Source organism: Pristis pectinata, chromosome 22, assembly GCF_009764475.1.
Source record: "Pristis pectinata isolate sPriPec2 chromosome 22, sPriPec2.1.pri, whole genome shotgun sequence".
Taxonomy (NCBI): domain Eukaryota; kingdom Metazoa; phylum Chordata; class Chondrichthyes; order Rhinopristiformes; family Pristidae; genus Pristis; species Pristis pectinata.
In genome coordinates, this window is record NC_067426.1 from 16757011 (window position 1) to 16777013 (window position 20003).

Here is a 20003-nt window from a genome sequence, read left to right on the forward strand (position 1 = left end):
AAGTACATTCCCACCTCACCCAAGTTTTTTCAAAAGTTTGCAATAAAAATAAATTATTTTTATTTCCTCCTCCAATTGCCCTTCAAGTCCCATGTGTGCCAGGAACTCCTTGAACTGAGGTGATGACAAACATGTATTGGGAGGAGTGATCCACTCAGCCATCAAGGCTGCTCCACTATTTAACAAGATCATGGTTGATCTGATTGTAAACTCTACCCTACATCCCAGTCTACCTGTAGTAATCTTTCACCTCCGGCTTATCAAGAATCCATCTACTTGTATCTCCACCTTAAAAATAATAAAGACTCTCCTTCCACCACTCTTTGAGGAAGAGGGTCCCAAAGACTCATGCCTTGAGAGAAAAACATTTCTGTTTTAAGTGGTCAACCCCTTAGAAACTAATTTCTAGATTCTCACACAAGAAACATCATCTCCCTATTACCCTGTCAAGACCCCTCAGGATTGTACACGTTTCAAACAAGTGCCCTTTCACTCTTCTAAACTCCAGCAGATACAAGCCCACCCTGCCCAACCTTTCCTTATAAGATAACCTGCCTATTGAAGATTTTAGTTACGTACATCTTCTCTGATCTACTTGCAATGCATTAATATCCTTTATGATTTTACTGTAGCAAAATAGTAACAGTTAACTATCCCTAGGAATACTGTGACGAATCGCAGAATTCTTGTGAAGACCTACCAATGAATAAATGATTTCATCTTAACCTTAGATGATCTATAATTAAACGCTTTAGTTTGTCATTATACAAATGGCTGATAGATGACATAGACTAAAGGTTGATAACAAATTGTTTATAACATATTTATTCAACATTCCTGGTTAAAAAAGAAAAATTTAAAGAAGTAACTTTTGTAGTTCTAACCTCTAATAGTCGTGACTCACTTGCTCACAGTAGTCGTTGACCTCAATGTCGTCACTATTGGAATGTCCACCAGGACTCTGCACGTCAATCCCATGACTCTCCAGGATTGCTGCTTCTTTGAAAAGAAGATTGATCAGAAACTAAACTTAACTTTTGAAATAAAAACTATGTAAGTACCTTTCAAAAGCAAATCGAATTCTGAATCCATTAAGGTATGCTTTTTTGCAGGGATGATTAGATAGCACTGATAAATAGAACCCCAAAGGTTCTGACACCAATCACTGTGCCTTTCTGGCTACCTTAGCTGAAATAAAGTGCATCAGTGCAGACTTAAGATCTTCTGCTTAGAGTGTTTATATCTACTGAGTTATTGTGAACCTCAAGTTTTTGTCTACAACTCATTTAATTTTGAAAGAAATACAATATTAAAGAGTTCCACCAAGAAACTGTTGCTGCCATGTAGCCACTTTTAACAATGGAGTCAGTTCTCAACAGAATGGCAGAAGTTTTACTCCAACTGCATCTGGTCAGTGCAGTTTTGTTTTCAGCGCTACAGGTTGAATGTCTGTCTGATTCTTGTAATGTCACAGCTAATATTTCATCTAAACATCAGTGGAGAGCTGCTGAAACTAGATGAGATCATAAACTGAATATCCACTTCACATTCAAGTCTACAAATATAGGTACTGAGGAAATATTCTATGGACAGTAAAGTTTTTAAAGAACAATTCTGGTTGAGGTTTCAATAGCTACAAACATCATCTAAAATCGATTGTCCTTATGACCATAGGGCATAGGTAACTGCCTTACCTATGTTTGCTCTTCTCTTCATCTCCTTCCGACGATTGGCAAACCAGTTATACACTTTCAGAGGAGTAACTCGTTCAAACTCTGATAGTTTTTTACCTGAGTAAAGAATATAGGGAAAGACAGGTATTAAAATAAAATCACAGAATAAATGTACAAACTTAGTATTGCAATTATCCAGTATCACCATTTTTCTATTTTTTTTTGAGTAACCAGATTTGAAGGTAAGAATCCAAACTCATTGACTATTCTGAGGCTCTTCTTACATGGCATCCATTAAGTTTATAAAGGAACCCACAGTGACACCATGGACCATCTAAAATTTCTCCTAATTTACTGTAAGGAATGTTCCTGTTTCTGTTCTGTATGCTCCAGCAAAAGCTTGGCTAAGATCAGAACATTGACATGTACAAACACAGATATACACCCTTTTGTTTAAAGCACAGTATTTTTGCACAACAGAACTCCATGCAACTTTATCACAAATATTTTAGAAAACACAAGTACACATTAACAAATAGATCTGCTAATCTAATCTTCCATCTAATTACTTTATTCTGTTTACAATGACTCTACTTAAAATCTTCTTTCTTCCATAAACTATCATTTAATATACAGGCAGTTCCTGGGTTCTGTTTCCGAGGACAATCCATGTGCCAATTTCTTCAGAAGTTGGAAATGTCCATTTTCTATAGTGACTCATATTGTATCATACTACATACAAATTGTAATTCTCTCATTTCAATGAATAATCAGCCTTAGACTCCCCATAATTAAACTAATGGAATATATACTGTATCCAGTCATTAGTGAATATCATGAAATATTTTATTACTACTAACTTGAAAAATGCTTTAAAAATATATATTGGAGAATTGGCATCAAGTCAGATTTCAGTAAGTCAAGTCATTCGTAACCTGGGGATCCCCTCTATATTATATTATTGAACAGAAGATAGCAGCTTTATTAAAATCCTCAGCCAATCTTTCCAGTTCGTAGTTCCCCAAGATAGCATATTTCATATGGCTGCCCATATTAAATCTATAATCGTTTTTGAGAATATACATTTTTTGGAGCAAAGTGAAATTTTAAAACATTCAGTGGTTAAAAGAAATTGAAATGCATCCTTTGTATTGGGAGTTAACAGCATTACATGTCAAAGTTTCATAACTACAACTCACAGATATAATATTTTCACCGAAATGCTAATTACATCACAGTTATAACACTTTCCCCATATATTAATTACATAAATCTTTCCACAAACAATACAATTCATTTGGGAGTGTACATGGTTTGAAATTTAGATATTATACAGATAATTTTCAAAGTGTTCAACTCAAGTGCTGTACCACTAATCAAATTTTCATTAATAAAATATACTGCTGTGTACTTTAATGATGTTTGCAACACCTCGTAAATTAAACTAGGCACTTCATGAATTTTTCTCACTGATTTCTTGCTTTTTTTAAAAAATAACTGCAGATGATGAATGACTGCAGATGCAGCTTACCTGGTTTTTGTATGACTGTATTGCAAGCATTTGCAATTTCCTCACGCTTTGCCTCATCAGGATACTGATTTTCACCAAAATAACTGTGAAGTATTGAAATGAAAAAGTACAATGATACACTTTTTGAAGCTGGCATATTTTAATTATAATGTTTAGATCACTGCAATTAAATCAGACAAATATTGAAATGCTGTGTCATTCTTACGTGAAATTGGTTATGCAGTATCTGTAAACATGTGGCTGTTGGATAAAGCTCAACCTATGTTCAGTGAGTCTCCAGCTGTGAAGTAAATTGAGTTCTCAAGTGGTTTTTTTCTGGTAAATAAGAATTCTAAGGCACAAATTCTGCACTGCCAAAGGTGGCCATGATACTTTGACCAGAAACATATAATCAACACACAACTAGCCACCAATCTGATATGTATGGCATGACTAGAAATCTTTAATTAACTTCACATCGCACAAAATAGTTGAATGAGATCTGTTGTGTCAACAGCTCAGTCAGTCTGGTCACTTTAACCAGCATTCCTCCAGGAAGCACTGCTCCATGCTTTCATGCAAATAATGCAGCGTTCTGATGAAGGGCATCAGACTCAAAGGCATTGGCTCTGTTTCTCTTTCCACAGATGCCCCCGGCATGCTGAATGTTTCTATCATTTTCAGTTTTTGTTTCAGATTTCCAGTATCTGTGTGTTTTTTATTCTCATCTAGTGTAAATAAGCTTTAGTGTTTCACAGGGGATAACATAAGAACTAAGAAATAGGAGCAGGAGTAGGCCATTTGGCCAGTCGAGCCTGCTCCGCAATTCAATAAGATAATGGCCAATCTGGCCATGGACTCAGTTCCAACTACCTGCCTTTTCCCCATAACCCTTAATTCCCCGACTATGCAAACATCTAACTGTGTCTTAAATATAATGAGGTAACTTCTACTGCTTCTGTGGGCAGAGAATTCCACAGATGCACTACTCTGTGGGTAAAGCAGTTAGTCCTCATCTCTGTCCAACATCTACTCCCTGTATCTTGACACTATGTCCCCTAGTTCTAGTATCACCTACCAGTGGAAACAATTTTCTTGCTCTGATTACTTATTTTTAACTGTATAAAGTGAAAGAATCTAACTGGTCGACAAGCCAAAAGTAGTGGTATTATTAACGTGTCATGATCACTGTGTATGCTTTGGGACAAAGGCAGCTGACGGCAGATTTAATTGATGTCTATAAGATTAAGAGGCATTGACACAGTGATCAGGGAAACCCTACTTTTCTTACACAGGGTGCTAATAACTAGAGGACAAAGACATAAGGTTTTATCTAGAAGGATTAGAGAGGAGTTAAGGAAATTATTTTTCACCCAGGATGGTGGGTACCTGAAAGGATGGTAAAGGAGGAAGTCACCATCACATTTTAACAAATGGATATGAGTTGGCATAACTTACAAAACTACAGACCAGGAGTCGGTAAGTGGAATTAACCAAAATAGCTACTTTTCAGGTGGCACAAACATGATGGGTGTGAATAGCTTCATTTTATGTGACGAGTTTCCAAGATTTCATGTTATTGAGACAAGGTGCATTCAGCTACTATCATGGTAATTAACAACCAGATATGGGTGACAAGTTGTAATTTCTCCTTACTTTTTTATCCCTTAATTCTCTTCTCTTGTTGCACGATACCTTAAATGGAGCAACCCCATTAATATCATTCATCATTTGCTCTTCTTATGAAAATCTGGACACAAGACCAACCTTTATTCACCCTAGTTCGAAATATGCAAACACACCACTTGTTGGTTAGCACCTGGAAACCTATTATCCTTTGTCCAGCCTAGCTTAATATATGACACAGATCCAAATATGCACAGGTATGAAGAAGTCTTGAAATGACCACTACCCTTCCTCCTACCAACCTTTCCATGACAGACAGGCACTCTTTGCGCCAAGTAAATCTACTTCCTCTTCTGAGACGAAAGTTTCCAGTCACCGGACTGACATTTGATCGCCACTCAGGATCTTCTGTTGTTGTGGTTGAAACTGGCCTCATACTTAAAGTAGCACCTAAATGGATAAAAAGAAACGGTAATGATAGAGGGTTATATTTATGCTGATTTTACTAAATTATTTCAAACATTGTCCAGATGATGGAAAATAGCTGAGTTTTATAATAGGGAAAATTAACAAAGCCCATAGAGGAAGATGTAATGCAGTAAATAATTGCACTATTTATTTATTTTTGTAAATATAATTTTTAATGTCTTTATGTCTTGCACTTTACTGCTGCCGCAAAACAACAAATTTCAGGACATAGGTCAGTGATAATAAACCTGATTCTGACTATTGATGAAATGTTTGTCTCTAACAGTTTTCTGTTCATTCTTAAAAACATATCTTACATTATGAAGCATGATATGACTATGTTTACACAATTATAGAAATGTATTTTATTTGTATTGTTATGGAAGCCAACATGATCTGTAGGTGGATACGGCCATTTTACATGTTTCACTCTGCTACTGAGTTCTAATAGTCTGAGGGGAACACTGCCACTGAAGGGCCTTGCAATTAGTGCTGGACATATATGGGTTACTTCCACTCGTCTGTAGTCAAAAGAAAGCAGCTTGAAGGACCAGTTCCCCAATCCTTCCCTGTTGGAATTTAGTTATTAGTTGCATTACTTACGTGTACTTTACAATTTAATGCAAGTAATTTCCTCAAACATAAAGCACAGAATTGTTACAGCACAGGAAGAAGTCAAGTCTACACCAGAAAACAACAATAACACCAAGATAATCCCCAGACTTCTCCATCCCTGGGCTGTCCAGTATGATGAGGGGCCCAATAACTCATGGAGAGGGGCACATGTTGCATTGAGCTAGGCCATAATGCTGCCCAAGAAAATGAGTGCAATCAATCCCAACCGCAATTAACTGTCAAGAAGCAATCCAATGAATCAAAGGGTCTTTCCTGAAATATAGTATCCATGGATGGGCTGGTAACCAATAGAAGGGAAAATGTTGTTAAATTGTTCATAGTAGAATGGGATAGACTGTCAATTGCCAGACTTAGCTCACTGTGACTCTGCCTCACTTTCACATTTGAAGTGTGGTCCCTGCACTATATGTGCCTTCCAGTATTGTACAAAAGGGCCATCCTACAGAGATGTACTGCTTCACTTATTACAAATATTGACAAGCAACAAAAATCCCAATAAAATCATTGCTTTGTTTCAAGTACTATTAACTGGAAGGAACAAGAACAACACTAGACACAGCAGAACACTGGCGTAGGAATATCTTATTTAGCCTCATGAGCCTTTTCTGTTATTCACTTGGATTACCGCTGTTATGAACTTCAATTCCATTTGTCTGTCTTTCTCTCATATCCCCTGACATCCACCACTGAAAAAGATTCAGAATATTTAAATTTTAAACTGACATTGGATACATAGCCTTCTTAGAGAGACAGAGAGAAAAAAAAATCTGCATTTACTTCTTGCTTAATTCCAAATAGACTAGCTTTAGTTTAAATGTATACCCACTAGTTCTGGATTTTCTCATCATATACAGATAAGCATTTTCTCTATGTATTCTAATTGTCTTCATTTTACCATTTAAAGACCTCAAATACCACCCTTCTACATTCTAAACTCAAGCAAATACAAACCAAGATAATGCAGAAAGAACCTATTTCCCTTCACAAAGCGGTCAAAAATGAGGCGGCATGGACTTACAAGTACAGTAAAAGCTCTGTTATCCAACACATGCATCAATTATGCAGGTTATCCTCCCTATTATTTGTACCAGTCTATTATATTAAGTAACTGTCATTATCCATACTTCATTGTGCAGCAGTAAATCAACCTAACCTCAGCAAATTAAACATTTTTTTTAAATGGGGAAGTTAATACCCAGCTTCTCGGCAGAGAGCATTATCTGGCTATTCTGGTGGTGGTCTGGGAGGTCTCTCAGCACTGTCCCAATTTTGGCCCAAGAGATCCCTCAGTACTTTCCCAATGTCAGGCCAGGATTTCCACAGTGCTCCCCAGTCATTGCACTGCCCTGATATTGGCTGTGAAGTATCAGTTACTGAAGCACAACAGTTGCTGGATAACCAGGCTTTGACTGTAATCAGTTAAAAGATTAGAGAGGAGATGAAAAGTATTTTCACTCATAGGGCAGGAAGAGTCTGGAATTCACTGCCCAAAATGGTAGTAGAGGCAGAAACCCTCATCACAAGTCATGGAATGTATAATTGAAAAGCTGTGACCTGCAAGACTACAGTCCTCCTGCTGGAAGGGAGGATTAAGCTGGTTGTTCTTTCAACCAGTACAGACACAATGGACTGAGTGTTCTCTTTCTGTATTGCAATCTTTCAAAGGGAAACTATTTAGTACAGAATATGGTCTAGTATTGTTGATATTGCTCTTCGTTCTAATTTTTCTGAAGGTTCTACTGACCACTGTCTGCTTTGTTCTGCTTTATGAGAGTGGAACTTTGCAGAAGTCTCCTAATCTTAATGCATCAAGGTCAATTGTGGAAGCATTTTATTCATTTTATTTTGTTTGGCAAGTATTAATGATATAAAAATAATTAGCTTAAGTTACTGAGGAGTTTGATGGACACGTACTCTGAAACAGGCAACTCTGAAACACATATCTGAAGCTTAGTTATCTCCAAGGTTAAGTTTGGTTCCCAAACAATCAAGTTCATTTATTCTTCCAGTCTATTAGTTATTTAAGAACATGGGAACACAAGAAATAGAAGCAGGAGTAGGCCACCATGCTCCCTGACTCTGGTCCATCATTCATCAAGTTCTTGGCTAATCTATCTTACTGTCATTTTCCTGCATTGTTCCCATTTTGCTCAATTCCCTTAATGTCCAGAAACCTATTGATCTCCACCTTGAATAAATTCAAAGATTGAGTCTCCACAGCCCTCTAGGGTAAAGAATTCCAAAGGTTCACCATCCTCTCTCCCAATCCCCAATTCACCACCCTCTCACCTGATGAGGTCTGCTCATAGAATACAAGCCTAATTGACACAATCTATCCTCATTAGAGCAAACCTGCCCCATGGAACCAGACTTGTGAATCTTTGCTGCACTCCCTCTATTGAAAGTATATATTTTTTAGATAAGGAGACTAAAATGCATGCAGTCTTCCAGCTACTGTCACACCAGTCCCTATATAGTTATATCTGGTGATATCTTTACTCCTGTACTGGAATCCTTTGATTGCTTCAGTGAGTTGTGCACAAGGAAATCTAAGACACTTTATGCATCAACTTTGCCCAGTTTCTCACTGTTCAAAAAAAAAGCTCTACTTTTCTGTTTCGTGCATCAAAGGAGATAACTTTCTATTTTTCCGCATTATATTCAACCTGCCATACTCTTACCCATTTGCTCAGCATGTATGCATCCCTTGAAGCCTCTTTATATCCTTGTCCCTACTCCAAAATCCCACCTGATATTGCATCATCTCATTTCTTGTATTTGAAAATCAATAGGAAAAATGGGGAAAAGTTGAAGGATTTTATTGTACAACACTTAACCATACATATCCAGAGAATCCTAATCTGAATATAACCCACCTGGACTATTTTTTTCTAGAAGATACCACCTATAAAATGCCCTCTTCTTGGGCTCACTCATATCAAGACCCTGCTGCAACAGCCATTGAGATATATAGCTTTGGCTAATACCTGCATAAAAAAACAATTATTAGAGATTTTGAAATAAACACTTAACATTTGCATTTCTTTAAGAGAGAAAGTACATTTGTGGAGGGGAAGCAAGAGAGAAAGTAAGGTTTAGCCTTTGGAAAAAAAATTTTCAGCACGAATTCTGTCTCATCAGTCAATAACTCACTCATTTCCCCAATCATTAAAAGCTTAGGGTTCAAAAGCTTGGGTTAGTGTTGAAAATTTATCACACTATTACTTTCTTGAAGTTGTCACCCAGACTTTTTAAACTTGTAACCAATATCTACTGCAATTATTTTGCTGCATTTTTTAAACCCCAGATTTCTAATCATTCTAGGAATCCCCAAATCTATGAATTCAGTACAGTAAACAAGGAAATAGTGCCTGGAGCACTATAAACAAAATAGGGCAAAGGGAGGTGTTGAAAAACAAGATTGACGAATCAATGGAAAACAAGAGTTGGGAGGAAGCAAAAGGGAAAGGTGAACGTGGTGTGGAAGTAAGGTGGAACTCTAAGAAATGAAAGCTGCATTTTCCCTACATCACAAAAAGTGGGTAACCCCTGCCCTCATCTGATCACTCCATCAGATAAGAATGAGAGAAAAAAAATGAGTAAGAGACAGAAAGGCAATAGGAAGACAAAAGCTAAACTGTGAGCACTATTAAATGAGATCTATTAAAATAGGTGAATAATTTCACATTTTTCTGTCCACAGTAACATTTCAAATGCTGCATTTTAAACATCACATAGCTTAAAAGTATTTAAAAAAAGAATTATTTCTGCTTTCTTCTGAGATGACGAAAAATACTTAATAGCCCCAGTAATCAAACTATAGGAGGTCAGTTAATACATGTAAATTTTTGCAGGTATTATGTGGAAATGATCACACGTAATTTTCTTGCTAATTTTTCTGACTTCTAACAGACCTCCCATCAAACAAGATTTTCTCACTAACTGAGAAAAAAATACTGGACCATGGTGGGGAAATGTTAGCTGAAGCCATGCTAACGTCCAATGATTATTTTACAATGTTTTTTTTAAGTAAAAGAGAAAAACTGAGAATGCTCAGCATAGTGTTCTATTAAAAAAGTACTAAGTTGCCTCACTCCTATGACAGGCAGTTTAAATTATTTTATGTTAATGTTATGCCTGTTTCCAGAAGTGTATAATCACAAATAATGCAAAACTCTGAAGAATAACTCATTTCATTAGCACTTTCTGTCTTACCTGTGACTTGCCCAACAACTGCCTGAGAAATCCTCCGATTGGCTAAAAATGCTTTGATTTCTTCTTTTACTGCATTGCTGTCTCTTCTGGAAAAAAAATGCTTTTGTTTTTAAAGTTTGTTTATCTCCTATCATTCCTATCACCACAAAGTCCCCCACCCCACTCCCCATTTAAGACAGCTCATCCCCACCTGGTTCCTTGCAGCTGGCAAACAAGCCGATTCTGGTCATGGATTCCATTTAATACACTGCCACCATCAACGCTGCCCCTTCATTGGCCAACAAGTGGTGCATTTCGGACGACATCTCGTTTTCTTTTCTCTCTCCCTAAAATGGAAACACCTCTTTCTGCATTGCAATTCCTCTAAAATAGGCTAGCCAAGAAATAATAAAACTGAGACTATAGTCCATGGATGCAACCCAATCCATGATCTTTTAGCATCTGGGGCATTATGAGATGGTGTCATTATTCTCAACATTTATTTAATCACATTACCTCATGTACTCCTCCACTTTCTCCTCCAAGTCTGCATCATCATCTCCTGTGTCAAAACTATATGACCTCTGACTGCCACTGTTCTGGTACCGCGGAGATAGCGTTCCGCTGGCAACAAGTCTTTCACTTGCCATGCTTTCTCGTCCAGTGTGGCTTGTATTGTAGGGTGGAGGTGATGTGTCATAGCTATTACTAGGTGAAGGTGATTGCGCAATACTTTGAGTTTGTGTAGCAGCAGAAGCAGTTGAAGAGGATGCAGAAACATTGTTGCCGTAGTTACTACTGTAGTTGGGTCGCCTAACAAACTTCTCATTTTGCTCCTGGTCAAGCCGTTCCATCGTTTCAAGTGCATGAATTATTTCGTGTTTAGTCATTCCTGATCGGCGCAGGCGTTGGAGAAGATCAATTTGTTCAATGGTGTATCGAGGCTCATCATTGTAGTAAGACATGATGTCATCTGTAAAGAAAAGTTTAATAGATCAATGATCATGTAGACACTAAGCCTGGGTCTGTCCAACAACTACATTATATTCAGTTTTCAAAGCAAACATTTTTGTTAAATTAGTTTTAATTTTGCTGTTTCTTAAATTGCTGACCTCCATCACCCTCTGTACAATTTAACTCAAAACTTGGCAAGCAGCCAATTATGCCATCAATTCTTCAGGAAAATTAGAAGCTTAACAACTCTTGTATGCAAGCACGGGAATAAAAAAAATGTTGCTTTGCTTAGCCAAAATCCAATGCAGAGGTAGATGTTTGCTTCAGGTTTTCCAGCTCCATGTTCCTTCAAGCAGATACTGTGGATGCTGGAAATCTAAATTAAAACAGAAAATGCTGGAAGCACTCAGCAGATCAGACGGCATATGTGATAAGAGAAACAGAGTTAACAGCTGATCTATTTTATTGAACTGCGAACACATATCATAACTTGGGTAGTTTCCCAATTCTTCATACATAGACATTTGGGGGCTGTTTGCAGAACATATGAAAATACAACCTTTGTGCTTGACTACAGTACTCCAAATGTGCATCAACTAGGATACAATTACTGGCACACATTTAGGGAACTAATATTAAATATTGAATCGGAAACAAAATGAAGAGAGAGCAAATCCAACTTGCTGTGACTATTTGATCAGCAACCTAAAATATTACTTGACCACATTCCCTCAAAATAGGCTTTCTTATCTTGTTCCATGTCATAATTTTCATCAGTTTTATATTCAAAATTGTTGCCCCAATTATTTTAAAGTTTGGCCTTATCCTTAAAAAGATAATTTTGAATTATTTGGGTTATACAAAAAAATCAATTGTGAAAATAACTTATTCCACCTGTGAATGCTCCACCTTGCAGAGAAAAACAGGTTTGAAGGATGTATTATCTGTGCTTCATCAAATCTCCAGCCTTAGTTACAGTAAAGTCCAGCAGCTATTTTTTAAAATTTATTTTACTTATTCAATTTCTAAGTGAATTGCACAAATGACTATAGATAAGGAAGTGAAGTGTTATGTTTTAGTCTGCCTGCCTCAACTTGGATACTAACTGGATCTTTCTGCTGACAACTGCAGAACTACCTTGACTATAGTTTGTACTCATTCTTACACTAAAATGCACCAAGAAAATGAGGCTTAGACCAAAAAAGGCTGGAAAAGCTAAACATTAATTGCCATTTTAATTCTGAATTATACAAATGTAATGTTTTTAAAAAAGACTACCTTGAAATGACTATCACGTCACAATTTCAGATATCTGTGGTGTAGTAGCTATTCCACACAGATGAAATCTTTATTCAGTCAAGAGCTGTGGCCACTGTTCTACACTGCAGCATACTATTAACTATAAAGTGTCCTACCAAGCAACATCACACTACTGTTATCACACTCTAATATGGCACACGCAAACAAAATGCATCAAACCACACAGCAACTCATGCTGCATCACTAACCATCGTAATGGTTCTGCTTAAAATTGAAAATGGGTGACTAACCTGAAGTGCAGGGGGTCCAGTTACTACAACTCTCCACATTGGGCCTCCTTGAATTACAAATTGCTTCAGTCTTCTTGCCCCTTCTTGTTCAACAATGAAATCCACAAAAGGAAGAAAACAAAGTAAATCCTACTTAATTTTTTTAGACCAGTCCATAAATTCAAATACTTGAGTCCTAGCTACAAACCCAAAGTATTCTCCCCTTGTCACCAGTAAGCAGTTTTGCAACTTGACCAAACTTCAATCAGCAGACTGATGCAAATAATTTCAAGGGATTTATCAACTTAAGTTTACTATAGTACTGTTGTTGGAAAATCATTTCATTGGATCTATAATCTCTATAACCTAATAAAAAAAGTGTGGTGGTTATTGTTCTTTATAGTTGTTGATACCATTGTGACCAGTCAGAAGTTTTCTTTCAAATTTTTATCTGTACTAAATTGGCATTGCCACTGTAACATAAAATAAACATAAATAGAGGCATAAAGTCCTGACAAACCTTTGTAAAACATTGGTTTGGTCTTAACTGTAAAGTTGTGTCCATTTCTGGGCACCACATTTTAGGAAAAATGTGAAGGACTTAGAGAGACTGCATGAGAGATTTCCTGGAATGATTTCAGGGATGGGGATGATCGATTTGTGGATAGACTAAAGGTAAAATTGTTCTCTTTGGAATAAAGAGGTTGAAAGGGGATCAGATGGAGATGTTTACAATCGTGAAGGGTCTAAACAAAGGAGATAGAGAGAAACTGTTCCCACTGGCAGAAGTATCAAGAACCAGAGGACAAAGAATGAAGGTGAATGGCAAAAGAATCAAAAGTGACTTAAAACTTATTTTTTGCAACAAGACATCATGATCTGGAAAACACTAGTGGTGGAGGTGTAGTGGTGGTGGTGATGGATTGTGAGACAGATTTAAACATTTTATTCAACTAGCATTGAAAGGGGAAAATATTGTCAAGTTATGGAGACACAACAGGAAAGGAGAACATTGCATTTCTCTTGCTAAAAGATAGCATGGACTTGATTGACCAAATGGCCTCCCTCCATGCAGTAACCTTCCTGTGATTCTGTGAACAGGCTACTTGCTAACTATAGCATACATGTTAATTATTTTCTACCTCAGCATTGATTTTCACATCCTTTGCTGTCAATTTTACACATAATAGGACAAAAATTGACTTCAAGAATATATGAAATACCTATCATCAACTTTACTTTCTAAATAAGCTACGAGGTCACAAATTTGTCACAGATGGTATATTTCTTTGCTGGTCAAACAATTTTGCAATTTTCTGCCTGTGGTTTTCAACTTGAATCTGTAAAAGGCCACGAAGAAATCCCATGGTTATTACTTCTAAAGATACGTGGGTGGAGTGATAAGGCAGTAACAGAAGGAGGGAGCAAATAACAACCATACATTGAAGCGTTTTCAAAGTTGAGACCATAATGTTAAAAAAAAATGGGTCATTATCTCTGCTTCTTAATATTAACAACAATCAGCAGACCAGAGAACTTATTATTGGGTCATATGGGTGAACCATTTGGTTAAAGTGGGTCACCTGATAAAAAAAAAACTTTGAAAAACACTACCTTAAAGGAACCAGTTACAGCAGCAGATGCTGGTGGAGAAAGTTTTGCATTAGGGATCTCTTATGAATACAATACTGGATTTTTTTAAGAAGTGGTTGAAGGTCTCTCCAGCATTTAGGTAGGTCATTGTTGCTGTTGATACACTTCCAAGATTACACCATTGTATTGGGTGTTTCAGAATCATACATTTCAGACACTCCCGGTGTATTACTAAAATTTTGTGAGAAATTGCATTACTAAAGTCAGAAATAAAGGATGACATTCAACAATTCACTACCATTTCAAATTTTTTTGGCATTTTCAAAACTAGCAATGAAATCTGGATTCCAAAAGAGAGAGTTATATTTTATGGATTAAGAAATAAAATTATTAATCATGGTAGGATTAAACTTATTGTTATGATCCAAAGTTTGTTAAATATATGGAGCCAGCTGGTACAGGATTGTCTTCTGCGAGAATTCTTTAAAATAAAATCTGGTTTTAATTGCCAGTGTGTAAATTTAGTTTATCTCCATTTGCCTCAATTTCTAAGTACAAGGGAACATACAAAAGGAGCAGGTGTCACCCATAGAGGTAGTTAAAAGATGCATATGGAAAGCATTCCTTTACTAGCCAAGGTGCAGAATGCAAGGGCAGGGAGGTCATATTAGAGTTGTATTCAATGTTAGTTTGACCACAAATTGTGTACTGCTTACAGTCCTGGCCACCACATTACAGAAAAAATGGAACATTCATGAAGAAGATTTACTACGACGTTATCTGGACTTTGAAATTGTAGCTATGTGGAAAGATTTTAATAGGCCAAGATTGTTTCCTTTGGAATGGAAGCTGAGCAGAGACTTAATTGAGGTGTATGAAATTATGAAGGACGGAGACAGATAAAAAACCAAGGGGCATAGATTTAAAGTAAATGGTTGAACACTTGAATAGGAGATGATTTTTGAGCAACTGAGATTTTTCAACAATTGATAGGAGATGATTTCTAGGAGTAACAGAAGGAGACTGGAACTCAGTGCCTTAAGGGTATAGAGGCAAAAACCCTCTACATTTTAAACTTGAATGGGTACTTAAACAACCTCTAACTAGTGCTTAAAGGTAGGATTAGACTAGGTAGCAATTGCATATTGTACATTTGTAATTGTATACTTTCTATGATTCTTAGTCCTAACCACGTCAGACTTGAACCACAACTACAAGCGTCCTCCCTTCCTACCAAGTTCCTCTCTAACCCTGATAAGGTGCCTTTAATCCTGTGGCAATCAATATAGCTTTCAGGAGCTTAAACTCATGGCTGCAGAGAACAGTACCTATCCTGCTAACTACAATGCCCTACCAGTATCATTTTCTTTTTTTACTTATCCCACTTGAATGGTCTCATGTAACATTGTGCTTGGTCAGTTTTCTCAGCCTCTCTGTAGTGCTTAATCTCATCCACACTGTTTGACCCTTTGGTCTGAGGCTCCTTCAACACTACCTTCTGGGTCATTATAACTCCCCAACATACAGTCACACCCTCTTGTTCCTGACCACTGACCAAATCTAATGTACCCAACTTCAGGTGTGACTGCCTCCTTGAACAAAGTACAGGCAGTCCCCAGGTTATGCAAGGGTTCCATTCTCAACAACTGTCCACAAGCCAGAAACATCCATTTTCTATTGTAACCCATATTGTATCACTCTATATACACTTGCTATAATTCTTTCATTTTATTGAATAATCACACTGACACTACCCATAATTAAACTAATGGAATGTATACTGTATCTAGTCATTAATGAATACCATGAAATATTTTATTATAATTACTAATTTGAAAAATGCTTTAAAAATATAGGGGAGCATTTGCATAAAGCCTGATTTCCATAAGTCACGTCACTCATAATGCAGGGAGTCCCTGTATTCTGGTAACTTTCTCACTTTCCTAATGTATGACGATGTCTGAAGTTCAGACTTCTGTTCACTAACTCTGAGCTGAAGTTCCTTAGATTGCAGACACTTTTGCAGTTGTGGTTACTGGGAATCTCAGATGGTCTCCATAATCTCCATTATGCTATAGACAGCACATCACTGGCCATCTCTTTCTTATTTTTTTTAAACATTATTTTATTTATTTAACTGATTGGTGTTAAGTTTTGAAATGTTATTATTCAATTGTCCATGTATAGTTGTTAAAATTGGTTAATACCTTTGTGTAAGTTATGAACTTTAGTTTTATACTTTGAACCTCTTATTTTGGTCACAGTCAAAATGTTCTTGTTAATTTAGTGCTAGATTTTTTAGCTTTAATTCTAAGAATACCTCATTCCCCAAGTTCTCACACTCACCAAATTTCCTCTCTTTGTAAATACTACACTCAGATGAATTTGCAGTCTGGGAAAACCACACAGTATTATCAGCAAAACCACTTATATACATACTCCCAAGTTCACAAGAACTGATTTGGCCTCTGCTAAATGTAATTTTCAAACAACCAATCTGAGTTGACTCCCGACTTAACATTGAAACTGCAACTGACAGGCTCCTTATTAATAACTAACACTGTAAAGAAAGCTAGAAGTTAAGGATAATTTCTAAATGCAAACCTTAACTAAATTTTATCAAATTAACTACACTCACTAAATTCACAGTGTTGCACTATATCGGCCAAATGGCCTCCTTCAACACCACTATGAGCATGACCAGGTCTACGAAATTGGACTCTGATGAAAATGCACACAGTGCTACCAAATCCTGAAGAGCAATGTGGGAGAGCGATGTGGGTGACAAACCCTTTATATATAAAATATGACAAAATTTGAGGATGGAGTCTATTCTGGCTGTGATATCCTTTCTAGTTAAAGAGTCCACTTTCTGTCTAGACTCAAACATGCATAACCACCCGTGAAGTGGCAGAGAACACGAGCAGTACCTGAATCTTTCAGGAGTCAGAATAGGAGAAACAATGAACACAGGAGTAACCTAAAACATCACTTTTTGCCACCTGAGCTTAAGTAACCATGGACCATATTAACCATGAGAACAGTAAATGAAAAACATTAATAGCCAGCATTGATATAATGAAACTGAGATTATATTGCAGATTAATTTCCCATTTGAGAATGTGGCCAAAGTAAGCTGCAACACCGAAATACGACTCCTTGACCTCATTACAATCCAATCCAAAAACCACTGAATTACAATGGAGAAAGCTTTCGAAAGTAATCCAGATCTGTGCAATTCCATAATATTTTGTAATCAAAATCTATTATATCCAACAGAATGCTGCCAAAATACAACAGAAAATTCATTCTGGGACCAAACAACTCAAGGAAAGTAACTCTAAATGTTTGCCTGGAACCTTTTGCTTCAACTGGACAAAAATATTTTAATGTCTCATGTGAATTATCCTAAACATACAACAAAGCATAAAAGATGCTCCACACCACCTTTTTGGCATAAGGCCCCATTATGCATTATTTTAACACTGCTTGTGAAAGTTACACGAAGAGTAACAACTTCAACTGAGACATTCACATGATAGTGTCGTTGGTGTTCTCTGTATAATTGCATTTAGACATGTTGCTTTCAGCACAGCATTTCCTATTAACATATTGCAAGTTCTTTCAGTTGTCAGCAGTTGTAAATTCTGATGACAGATTTTAAAATGATACAACAATGCAAGTACAGCTCTTCTGGTTAATGGGAGCATTGCAAAATTCATTCATGCAGCAGCAATGATGGAAGAGTACTTCCAGGAACCTAAACAGGCTAGTGAAGGACAGTGCTTGTGGGGTTGGGAGGGATTCTTTGTGCAAGGGGGCTACAAAGACTCTCCCTTCACCACCCCACTTCCTCCCCCCCCCCCCAGTATGGCTATAGGTGTTTTCCAGGAAAGTCCCTGCAAGGACTTTTACAGTCATTTAATGCCTGTATATTGAAGATTATTGCAATGCATGCAACGTTCATGCCTGCTCTGATGCTTCTTGAGCATAGGGTTTAATGTCGTTCCCAATGCAATACTGTGCAGCAAACTGGGTTTGGCAGAGTTCAGTAGCAGCAGCCTAGAATGATCCTAAAGTGAGGAATTTGAAAGTGTCTGTAACCCCTACCTTCATAAGTAATGTAATCAAGGCAAAGCACACAAGTGAGGTTGTATCCAAGGTCATAAATAGTCAGAGATTTTATTTTGGACAAAGAATGCATTTTCAATACTGACCTTTAAAATAGACAGTTTTCTGGGAAAATGGGATTACCAAAACTTGAGTATTCTGTGAGTAAATAAGAGCTGCTGTTTTTCAAATCAGTGATGTGAAAACTCTCACTGCAGAAGAACTTTACATACTTCACTGCTCTTCACATCATTTGGGAGGAGTTTTGCTCTGGAAAAAGTGCGCTGGAAGAATGAAAATGCATCGTAACTTGATGAGGTGCATTTCCTATCAGGTGCTAAGGTTCCCAGTAATGAGTACATTATTGCTCTACAACAGATAACTTGATGTTCAACAACATGGGGCTTTTTTTTTGAGTGTTTGTAAATTGGTTCCTAGCCAGATTTGTTTGAGACTTCTTTGTTAACTGCGTTAAAAAGCCACCTTGAAAGAAGTTTAATTTTGGAGAAAGTATGATACAAAAAATTGTGTCACACACATTCAGTTACTTAAATGCCAATTCCTCTCCAAAAGTTTCCATAGTCAATAAAAGCCATGTACAAATTTAAAAATAACAGAATCTTGTACAAATTTTAATTAAAAATTATTTAATGATATTTGATAATTAACGTGAGCCCCACCATCCTCCAATTCCAGGCCAAAATTGTTTGAATTCCCAGCATACACAGTACAACTCAAACAAAGCCTGTCTAAAAGAACAGCTCCTTTCCTGAGAACTGGTGCCAGTGTCAAATGAATCAAAACCCCTTGCTTCCACACTTTTTGAGCCACAAGTATAACTCTCCCATCCATGTGACACCATAACAATTTCTGTACAGTTCTGGTAGAAATCCAGAGATTACTATCTTTGTTGTTCTAGTTGTTTATTTACACTCTGGCTCCTCAAACCCCCTCAGCTAAATCCATTTCTTAATTCTACCTATGTTGTCGGTACCTACATGGACTATGGATTCTTATGCTTCCCATGTCCTTTCCACTCTCATGGACCTGTCCTTATCCTTGGCCCAGATAAGCAACACAGCCTTTGAAACTTGCACGTGGCTGCAGAAAGTAGAATCTACTGCCCGGATTACACTGCCCCCTACCACGTTCTTTTCTACTGCCCTCCCCATGCCACTATGTCTACCATTTCAAAGTGGTCAGATTGCCTATTCTCCCTACAGTCTTTCTTCACATTAGCAATGTGCAGAAAATACCATGCACCTGATAGACAATGTCAAAAAGCTGCAGATCCTATGTTATTGCATGCTGACTCACCATTACTGCCTTATTCCCAGCCATATCCCACTGTTATTGACCATTACCTGAATCAAAGCTACTATCTAACCTAAGGAATCAAATCTCCTGAATCAAACTTTGCCTATCCCTGATGCAACATAATATCAGCAGCTCAACAACTCTTGAGCCAAATCACAAGATACAGGCACAGCCTGCAGATGTCCGTGATCTTCACTAACTACCACAAATCATACCAACAATGAATTAATTAGTTGAGGTCTCCATTCACTTGATATCTAGTTTTTTTTTAACTAATCAATTTATCTTCTTAAAGTTAGTCAATATCATTTGGTCCACCTTTTAACCTGTTGTAAGCTTTAACAATAAAAGCACTAACTTGATTGAAATATGAGCTAAACTTTGTCTGAAAAG

The 20003-nt window shown here is 37.0% G+C and overlaps 1 protein-coding gene across 8 annotated transcripts in view; it reads right to left on the reverse strand.

Moving 5' to 3' along the window:
- The window catches only part of LOC127581577 (homeobox-containing protein 1-like), a 55513-nt gene that overhangs the window by 19085 nt on the left and 16425 nt on the right, over positions 1–20003 (reverse strand). For 4 of the 8 annotated variants that reach the window (XM_052036050.1, XM_052036051.1, XM_052036053.1 and 1 more), the window contains 8 exons: positions 12612–12694; positions 10624–11080; positions 10129–10214; positions 8790–8900; positions 5112–5259; positions 3205–3287; positions 1695–1790; positions 905–999 (listed from right to left, as the gene is read on the reverse strand). In XM_052036050.1, the coding sequence (XP_051892010.1) occupies positions 905–999; positions 1695–1790; positions 3205–3287; positions 5112–5259; positions 8790–8900; positions 10129–10214; positions 10624–11072 (1068 nt within the window). In that variant the 5' untranslated portion in view covers positions 11073–11080; positions 12612–12694. Of the gene's footprint in view, positions 1–884; positions 1000–1694; positions 1791–3204; positions 3288–5111; positions 5260–8789; positions 8901–10128; positions 10215–10623; positions 11081–12611; positions 12741–20003 lie in introns of all 8 variants that reach the window. The other 4 variants (XM_052036055.1, XM_052036052.1, XM_052036057.1 and 1 more) reach the window with 4 other exon arrangements.